At 55.0% G+C, this 10031-nt stretch overlaps 1 protein-coding gene across 1 annotated transcript; it reads left to right on the top strand.

Annotated features, from left to right (window-relative positions):
• Nucleotides 1–479: 479 nt before the first annotated feature.
• On the top strand, nucleotides 480–2805 carry LOC127340089 (uncharacterized). Its single transcript, XM_051365868.2, has one exon. The coding sequence runs from the start codon at nucleotides 518–520 to the stop codon at nucleotides 2486–2488; it is 1971 nt and encodes a 656-aa protein (XP_051221828.1). The 5' UTR covers nucleotides 480–517; the 3' UTR covers nucleotides 2489–2805.
• Nucleotides 2806–10031: the final 7226 nt, after the last annotated feature.

Below are 10031 nucleotides of genomic sequence, written 5' to 3'. Positions count from 1 at the left end.
GGGCACCAACAGCGGCCCCACTTTCCAGCACCAACCAACGTCAACTAAACGGGATTTCTTCCGTCCGAGCTCCTTCTGCGGGTTTCAGACAAGGTTTTGGGGAAAACTGAGGAAAAACTAAGGGGCTGGGGAAAACTGAGCACAACTAATGAGCCAGGGGCACGAAAATAGAAATCCCTTTCTAGAATTCCATAATTTTCGTAACTAAATTTGAAGTACACAGAGAGCAACGAAAAAGACAAATCTAACATGAATAGTGTCTCAAAAAGACTTGACACTGTTCACATATCAATTTGTCTTTTTTTATTTCTCTATGTGTATTTCGAATTTGGTTCTGAAATCTCTAGGGATTGTAGAAACATATCTTGTGAACACTTGCAGATTTTTTTTTCAGTTTTCCTAGATACTTGTAAATTTAAATTTTGAGGAGTGGTATCATTTGAAGCTTGGGATCATGTGAGATATTTTCCCCTCCAAACGTCTCCTATCCATTTCTGCCGCGCTACTCCCGCTCCCAATGCCGCCGGCCGCGGCAGTGGCCGCCGCCCTCCCTTCCCCCTCCCCACACCGCCGCGTCCCCGCCGGCGCCGCCAAGTCCATCTGGCTAAACCCCAACCTCCCCAGCTCCCACCCCCTGCACCGCCACAAATCCGCCGAGCTCCAGCACCAGCAGCAGGACCACGCCCCCGACGTCACGGCGCTCGTGGCGGCGCTCTCCGCCGCGCGCGCTGCCCCCGACGTGGCCGCCGCGCTGTCCCCGCACCGCCCCGTCTCCCCTCGCCTCCTCTGCACGCTCCTCTCCCGCCTCTCCGACCCTCGCCGAGGCGTCGCCCTGCTGGACCTCCTCGCCCCTGACCTCCCCGCATCGGCGCTCCTTGTCCCGTACAACCTCCTCCTCCGCGCCGCCTCCCGCGCCGGCGAGCTGCGCCTCGCCTCCGGCCTCCTCCTCGAGATGCGGGACCGCGGCGTCGCCGCGGACGCCTTCTCCTACTCCACGCTCCTCGCCGCGCTCACCCGCGCGGGCCACCTCGACCACGCGCTCACCTTCCTCCCGCTCATGGAGTCCGACGCCGTCGCGCCAGACCTCGTGCTCTTCTCCAACCTCATCCACCTCGCCCTCCGCGGCGGAGACGCGCCCAAGGCGCTCGCGCTCTTCTCCCGCCTCCGGGCCGCCGATATCAAACCCGACCTCAAGGCCTACAACGCCGCCATCGCCGCATATTGCAAGTCCGACCTGCTCCGCGACGCCAAGCGGCTTCTGCTCCACGACATCCCCGCCGACGGCGTCGCGCCCGACGCGGAGTCCTACGCCCCGATCCTCGCCGCGCTGGCGCGCCGCGGCCGGCACCTCGCGGCCGTGTCGCTCTTCTCGCACATGCGCGCCGTGGCGCGCGTCAAGCCTGACCTGTCGGTGTTCAACATCGTCCTCAACGCGTACGGGCAGCTCGACCTCGCGCGCGACGCCGACCGGCTGTTCTGGTCGATGCGCCGGGCCGGAGTGCCGCCGAGCGTGGTGACATACAACACCATGCTCCGCGTGTACGGCGACGCCGGCCTGTTCGGGGAGGCGGTCCACCTGTTTGGGCTCATGTGCAGCGCTTTCGACGGCAATGGCGGCGGCGGTAGCGTCGTCAAGCCCAACATAGTGACGTACAACACTATGATTTCCATCCACGGCAAGTCGCTGGAGGACGAGAAGGCCGGGAGCTTGGTGCAGGAAATGCAGGCCAACGGCATCCAGCCCAACGCCATCACCTACTCCACCATCTTGTCCATATGGGTGAAGGCCGGGAAGCTCGACCGCGCTGGGAAGCTCTTCGAGAAGCTGCAGGAGTCCGGCATGGAGATCGACCCAGTGCTGTACCAGACGATGGTCGTCGCGTACGAGCGTGCCGGGCTTGTTTCACAGGCAAAGCGATTGTTGCGTGAGCTCAGAGAACCAGACCAGAGCATCCCAAAGGAGACGGCCATAAAAATCTTGGCCGGCGCCGGCCGGGTGGAGGAGGCCGCGTGGCTGTTCCGTCGCGCGGTTCACACCGGCGAGGTAAAAGACCCATCGGTGCACCGAGCAATGATGGGCCTGTTCGCCAAGAACAGGAGGCACCGGAGCGTGGTGGAGGTGTTCGACGAAATGAGGAAGTTGGGCCATTTGCCGGACTCGGAGACGATTGCCGTCACGATGAATGCTTACGGCAAGCTGAAGGAGTTTGATAAGGCGGCTGTGCTGTACCGGGCGCTGAGGGAAGAAGGCTGCGTGTTCTCGGACAGGGTACACTTCCAGATGCTCAGCTTGCTCGGTGCTCAGCAGGACTTCGAGGCACTGGAGCAACTGGTTGGCGAGCTTAGCCATGACCCGAGCATCGACAAGAGGGAGCTTTATCTTGTGTCTGCTGGCGTCTATGAGAGAGCATACAGGTTTGACGAGGCGGCCCAAATTATCAGCCAGATACGAAGTTCCAGCGATTTTCACGTCCAAAAACTCAGATAACATGCTTCTGCTTCATTACCCCTCTCAAGTCAAGTCCAGACTGCAGTGATTCTTACGAATTTTGAAATTCAGCATTGCAGCAAGAGTGAAAAATCAAGCTGCTCAAAAAACATGGTTTGTGATCATGTATTGTGTTAGTTGACTTCCTTAGTGAGTTGAACGTTAATCCTAAGGTTTGAATATAGGAAACGCTGCTGCCCTCCTCAAACTTGCATCCACGCTCGTTTCTGACCTTGTTTGCTGCTAGAGTTTTTATGGAGATTAATAGGGGTAACTCGTAGTAAATTCTAAATCCCCACTTATTTGAAATGTATGTTTGCTGTTAGAGTATTGGGCAAGTTTAATTTCCGCTTATCCCCACTTTTTCCTAAATTTTATTGTATTTTTTTCAATCTCTAATACTTTACCTCTACATAGTGGATTAGGAATGGATTTTTGTGGCGATTGGATGACGGTAGGTGATCACCCAATAATCTAAGGACCAGGCTACAGAGTGCCCGGTTACCAATTAGTCTTATAGAGTGCCCCCTTGTCTGAAAACGAAATTTACTAAAAATAGAAAGTGGCCCCAGGAACTGAAAGCGACATTTACTAGAAAGGAAAAAAGGGGACCACGTTCGCCACATGCAGCCATCCGGTTTTTGCGGGAGCATACGCTCGACTAAAAAAATGACCGAGCCTTTTTTTCTTCTCCAGTTTAGAACAAATATTAGGATGTCAAAAATTAGAGTTTAACTACACTAATTTAAATTTACATCTCGGTAAATAAATTAGTGTTTGTGATTCGAAATGAGGATGTAGAAAAACAGCGGTGAATGTATAAAAATGAAAGAAACTACATCCAAAAAAGAATGAAATGGTTGGCGAACCAACTATTGTTACATCCAAAATGAGTGGAGAACCTACTAATCAAGATCTGCACTGGATGTGAAAAAACGAAAGGAATTACATCCAAATCTGGGGTGAATCAACTATTGTTACATCCAAAATCAAAGGAGTAACTACTAATGAAAATCCTGGATGTAGAAAAAGTAAAGAAAATACATTCACCGCTGCCATCATTCTGCATGTAAAAAAAGAGATCAAAAAAGTACATTCAGATCTGAGGTGGGAGATGGAGATATCGCCCCTCATCTTCGTCTTCCCCGGAAAGACCCCGGCGCGGTGGGGCAGGCTCGGCCTCGGCCCCCGTCGGAGGCGCAGATGCGGCAGCCGCCGGCACCGCCGAGGGGCAGGTAGAGGTAGCTCCTCCTCATCCTACCACGTGCTCGTCCGTCGCCGCCGAAGCCGCTCCACTTGGTGGTGTTGGCGGCAGCAGCTCCGGGAGCGGGCGCGGATGGCGGTTCGTCGGCACCACCCCGAGTCCACCATGGCCGCCGCCCTTCGCCTCGAAAGCGCGGAGGACTTGCGATTCCGCCTCACGCCGCACCACCACCAACGCCATGGCCGCCGCAGCTTCTCCTCTAGAGCACGAGCGCGGGCACCACCACCGCCTCACGCCGAGATCTGGATCCTATCGATGGGTGTGGGGAGGAGGTGTAGGGCAGGGGGCGGAAAAGGCGAGCCAGAGCTCGACGGCCGGAGAGCCGGAGAGGGCCTCGCGCTTGAGTTCATGGCGGTGAGGGCAGAGTGCGGTGGGGATTGAAGACGATTGGATTAGAGGAGACGTTGTGCAGTGCGGTGGGCAGCCTCGCGTTTTCCAGATGGATTTCTTCCACGCACTGGAACGTGGTCCCCACCACGTGGCAAGTCATCAAAAATCAACCACATGATTGAATCAACGGAGCAGAATAGCGCGCACTCCGTAAGACAACGCAGAGCTCAGTCAAGAAATAGATTTTGCGATAATCTAAAGTATTATTTCCACTAATCCTCACGAACACTAATATCAAACAAGGCCTCACCGGACGGCCGGATCCACGCCCAAAACTCATCCTGACGCCGGCCCCATCCGCTGCTCACCTGCATGCTGACCACCGGCTTTGAGGTCTTCTCCACGCGCGGCTTTGCTCTCGTCAGGCATGTCGTCCATGGCAGGCAGCGCACACCTGCTGGTGGCCGAGGAGCTCACCCAAGCCGCCATGGTTGAGCTCGATGTGGATTCGAAGTTCCTGCTGCCGCCGCCGGCCGCCGTCTCCACGCGTTCCCACTGCTGCCGCCGAGCGTTGTCGCGCGCTTTCCTGCTTGGCCGCAGCTGATATGCACGCTCCCGCCGCTCAATTTCGCGACGCCGCGCCCAGTTGCCACCGCGAGCTCGCGCCGCTGTGAGTGGACCTCCGTTGCACGCACCATAGGCCGCAACTAGCCGCCCATTGCCGCAGCTTTCCCCATGAGTGGTCGCCGCTCCTCCGCTGCCGGTGGATTCGTTGTCGACGATCTCAAATCGGGTATGGTGGCGTCTCCATGGGTTCGGTGTAGAGACTAGAGAGATTTGCACCATATTGTCTCATGTAATGTTAGATACATTAGATTAAAATGTTGGATGCATTGCAAATAAATGTTATATAACAATGTCACATTTTTAAAAATGTTATATACGGAGAAAAATGATTCATTCAAAATTCTTTTTACCATTGGCAAAAAAAAAATTGTACCATTATTTCCTGTCTAAATGAAAAATGTTGGAGACAAATATTACATACTTATAATTTTTTGTTACACACTAACCGTTTCTGTACCACAATCAAACACGCGAAATTCAGTCACTTAAGTTGATCCAACGGTTTGGAAGGTGGTTGATGGAAGGGTTTTTTACAGCTAGCTAATCCCTAGTGTGCGCCATATATCATAAAAAGCCAGTGCTTCTTATTGGGCCTAGGCGTATGTAAATACCAGCTGGTTAGATTTATAAACACGTGTTTTTGGGAAATGTTGGTAAAATTCTCTGAACAATTTTTTTGTGGTGATTTTCAACATTTTTGACTGTGAAACCTTGACTAAATTGTGTATGGCCTCTTGGCATCATAGTCACATACTACCTCCGTTCTTTTTTAATTGACGTGGAACATGTATACATCCTCTACTAGGTAGTTTTTTTTGTGAAAAATACATAAATCCATATATTATCTGAAACCAGCCCTTACAAGAACATCCTTACAAAAACAAATAAAATACAAGTTCTTGAAAAATTCAACACCAACTCCCTTCTGCATCCCTCAAAGACGCACCGTGAGCAAAGCTCGATGCCGCCTCTGGGCCTCCAGCGTATATCCGAACGAAGGGAGTACAACCTTTTTGTTTACGGTGAGGCAACAACCCTACAGTCCAAACTTTATTCATATAGATAATAGTTTAAGAAACAAGAAGAATAGAAGGAGCAAACAAAACTATACTCTACATGTCTAAGCTAAGTTAGTGAGTATGAGCCAAATCCTGCTTGATGATCATTAATGGATGGATCATTAGACATTTTTTAATATGTTGATGTCGTCGTGGTGAACAGACAGATGCCATAAGATGGCTTAAGTTGAGGCCGAATGGGCGTTAGAGGATTCGGGAGAGGGTTTTGGTTATATGGGATGGATTTCCGGATGGATTTCCAGATGAACTTGGCCTTGGCCAGAGGTAGAAGAAGAAGAACACAAGGGCAGATTCACCTCCAGATCTCTCTATTTCTTACAGGGGAAGAAACCGTAGGAAACCCTATTGGCATCTTTGACTAGACAAACTACTTTACAAAGCCTCTTTGGCTACCAGTGACGCCGGTATGTCTTTAATCAGGAGGAGTGACATCCTCCGGTACCTTTTACGTCATCATCTGCTTTTGCCTCAGAGCTTCGATTAAAGCTGAAGTGCTTCGCTCATCTTTGTCTTCTAACTCCTTAGAGAATCTTTGACCAGTCTTGCCGACGTGCTACAGTGTAGCCTGTACCGGTAATCCGGTACCTTCTTAGCTCATTCCGGTATACCCCTCTGGGGATACCGGTATAGATTTACTTAGCCAAAAGCTTAGCTTCACAGCCCGTAATGATCTTTAAACCGGTATCTTGATAGCTCAAACCATCCGGTTTGGCTTGCCTTTGGCATACCGGGGGTCATCCCCCCAACATTAGTCCCCGAAGCTGGTATAGTCCGGTGGATCCTATCCAACGGACCATGCCAGTTTCACATCACTCAAGGTACCGGTTCAAACTTCCTGTCAGGGGGAAGACCCCGGGTAGGGCAATGGACGCGGAGCAGCCGGCTTGAGGTTGGCCGGCTGGCGGCAAAGGCCGGCTGAGGAGCAGCCGGCTGACCCGGAAGCCGGCTGGCTCTAAGTCCTAGTCGGCCTGGCTACGGCCTTCAACGCTGTGGCTGGGCCGGCTTCTACAAGCCATATCCGACTGGGGTGAATACTCTAGACCGACTCGAGGCTGGCGAGTCTTGCACGAGAAGGAACTGGGTAGGTGGTCCGGGTTCAAAGGTCCACGCTGACCTCATCTCCCGTAAAGCGCGGGACACTGTGGAGCAATAGTGCCACGCGGTGGATAGGCCATCATGGCGTACGTCGGTCCGTACCGGCTACAGGGCATGATGGCGACAGAGACACCTCCTCGCCATACCGCTGACTCCGGCAGGCGGATGGGACAGGCCATGATGCCTCAACGGCTCCATGACGTCAACGCCTCGGGAAGGAGCGGAAGCCGAAGCCGGCCAAGCCGGCCACTAGACTATAGGGACTTCTATGTAAAATGCCAGCGCCTACATAAGCTGGGCTACCCCCTCGTGCGGGGGAGGATCGATCATTCTCACTTCATTCTAGTCTTAGTGTTGCCCTGTGAGAGAGACCTTCGTCTACCTTAGCCTCCCAGGAGCAGCCGGATACAGCTCTAGGAGCACCATTGTACTGTGATATCATCATATACACTCATAGCAGGAGTAGAGGTGTTACCTCCATCGGAGGGCCTCGAACCTGGGTACGTCGCCGTGCCCATACCCGCATCCGGATACCGCCGTGAGACCACTAGGAACCACTTCGATTAGCCACCCTATGGCATATGCCGTGACGATACCACGACATTTGGCGCCCACCGTGGGGCCTTCAGCGTCCGCGGCCGGTGTCTTCATCCGGACGGGCCTCACCATCACCACCGGCGAGCGGGTCGCTTCAGGCTTGATCTGGAGATTCGGCTCCCTCGACTGCATCAGCGACAACGCTGGTTGCTTCGCCGACCGGTCATTCCCTGCCGGCGGCAACATCATCAGCTTCGGCGGCTTCGACGTCTACGTCGCCACCGTCGCACCACCGCGCTACCCGCGCCAGATCCTGCGCTGCGCAATCCCTCCTCCCGGAGCCAGCGCCAGCGTCACCACCGCCAGCCCCTGCATCATGCACGAGGTCATGCCAACCGGCGACGAGCAGCCCACCAAGTCCACGCGCGTCCGTGGCCCGGACCTAGAGCGTACCGCCGCGGCCGGCGCGTCTGGCTCGGGCCCAAGGCCGCCGCCACCACCATCCCGGCTGGACGAAGTCCGGGCGAAACTGAGCACCCCGCTCACGCCTGGCGGCGACCCCACCACCATCGAGGCGGATTTGGAGGCGCACCGCCAGCTCCTCCTCAAGCAAACCGAAGAACTGGCCGCTGCTAAGCGCCAGATGGAGATCACCCAGCGCGAGTAGAACCGCGCCCACGGCCTCACTCCAGGCGGCGACGGTCCCAGCCGAGCCGGCCAGATCCGCCGCAGGGGCCGTGACCTTGGCGCCGAGATCGCCCGCGACGGCGCTCCCTCACCGACTCCATCTGCGGAGCAACCCGTCTACAACACCCCCGACAAGAACATGCGCGCAGCACAAGCCGCCGCAGAAGAGCTGAACCGCCTCGAAGGCGAAGAGTTACGCCGCCAGACTAAGCGGGTGACTGAGCAGCTCAACGCAGCCACCAAGCAGGCGACCGACCCTAGGTATGTCAATGCCCCCAGTGTTGTGGGTATACTTCATGGGTGTACCATCGACAGTGCCTAGATCCGGCAAGCCCGGGTGGCCCACAGATGGTGATGAGGCATGTGGCCCATCGGGCGGCCCAGTTGCTGTTGATCCTGACGGAAGACGTCCGGCCCAGGAGCAGGGAGCCGGATCCGACCGACCTTGTGGAGGAACCCGGATCTATGAAGGCCCAGTAAGGATCCGGATCCGGGTTACATAGATGGAAGGGTGGATCATTGACGTACACGGCAAGACATTGTACCGTAGTTAGGCAAACCTGTAATCCGGCTAGGACTCTCCATGTAAATCCTAGATCCGTGCGTCTTTATAAGCCGGATCCTGGGAGCCCTAGAGGCACGATCACAACTCATTGTAACAACGCAAAAGCGCCCAGATAATTCCAGACAAGCAGCAGTAGGCCCTGTCCTCGTGCAGGTGTTCCGAAGCTGGGTAAATCGCGTACCACCGTCCCGAGAGCACTCCGCCCTATGGCCCCTACTTCTTCTCCCCCTCGTGAGGATCCCTCCTCCGAGGTACCGTCGAATAGGCAACGACAGTTGGCGCCCACCGTGGGGCCTGAGGCGTCTGGAGGCCGGAACCGGGAGGGTTCCGCCATGGGAAGCTTCGACGACACCATCGCTGTGGGGCGTGTCCTTTACGCCGGAAATCTGCCGATCGTCTCTCCGGATGAGTGCTGGATTCCGGCTAAAACCGACCCCGTCAAGCTCTCCATCGTCCCAGTTGGCGGCATTCACATCTTCATCGGGGAAACCGTCGATTCCGACGGAAACCCACTGGTAAGTAACGCTGACGCGACCGCCGCAGAGCTGGACGCTGTCGCAAAGATCCGATCTGAGACGCTGGAACTTCCCAGCGGAGATTCCGCCTTAGATCTGAAAAAATCAAAACCCACCCAATCCGCCCCTGAGCAGGAAGTAAAGGTGGAAGACCAATGCAGATCCGCCTGGGTCTCCCAGGTGTTAGAGAAGCAAAGGTGTCACTTCGTGCACTTCTTGGCCCATACCGCCGGAACCGCCCCTCAAGAAGCCGGAGCTGGTCCCGAGCAGGTCGAGGCCCCGGAAAACAACGCTGCTTCGGATCAGCAAGAGGCTGTCGGAGAAAGCGGAGCCCCGGTGGAAGAGTCGATTCTGGGCAACCTAAGCCCAATTTCCGGAGATACCCAATCCATGGACACTGAAGAGTTCGACCGCAGGGTTAAGGAATATGGATACGGTGATCAGTCTGAAGTTGACTCCGCCCAGCCAAAGCAGGTACTTGCAACTGTAGCGGCGCTGGGAGAACACGGATCAGAAGGGGCAGCCACCCAATCCGACCCTCAGCCATCCCATCAGGGATCTCCAATGTCGCGGGAGCGACCCCGTAAGGATTCTTCCTCGGAGGACCTCCTGTCGCCTGAAGAGATGGTTGCACAAGCAGGCATGGATGCGGTTTATCGCTCGGATATTCTTAACAAACCCATCACTCCCGAAGACATAGAAGCATTAGAAGCTAAGAGACTGGAGCTGCTGGCCACAGCCAAGAAGTTTAAGGACACTGCAGCCGCCATGCTGGAGGAAAGGAAGCACGCCGCAGTTTTTGTGGAAGACTTCATCCAGCGTGAGCAGGAGGTGGACGAAGGAC

The sequence above is a fragment of the Lolium perenne genome, chromosome 3, assembly GCF_019359855.2.
Source record: "Lolium perenne isolate Kyuss_39 chromosome 3, Kyuss_2.0, whole genome shotgun sequence".
Taxonomy (NCBI): Eukaryota; Viridiplantae; Streptophyta; class Magnoliopsida; order Poales; family Poaceae; genus Lolium; species Lolium perenne.
The sequence above is the reverse complement of the archived record's forward strand: the minus strand, read 5'-3'. Positions and strand labels throughout refer to the sequence as shown.

Excerpts from the sequence above, each read along its gene's own strand:
- LOC127340089 (XM_051365868.2), top strand. The coding sequence starts at position 518 with ATGCCGCCGGCCGCGGCAGTGGCCGCCGCCCTCCCTTCCCCCTCCCCA.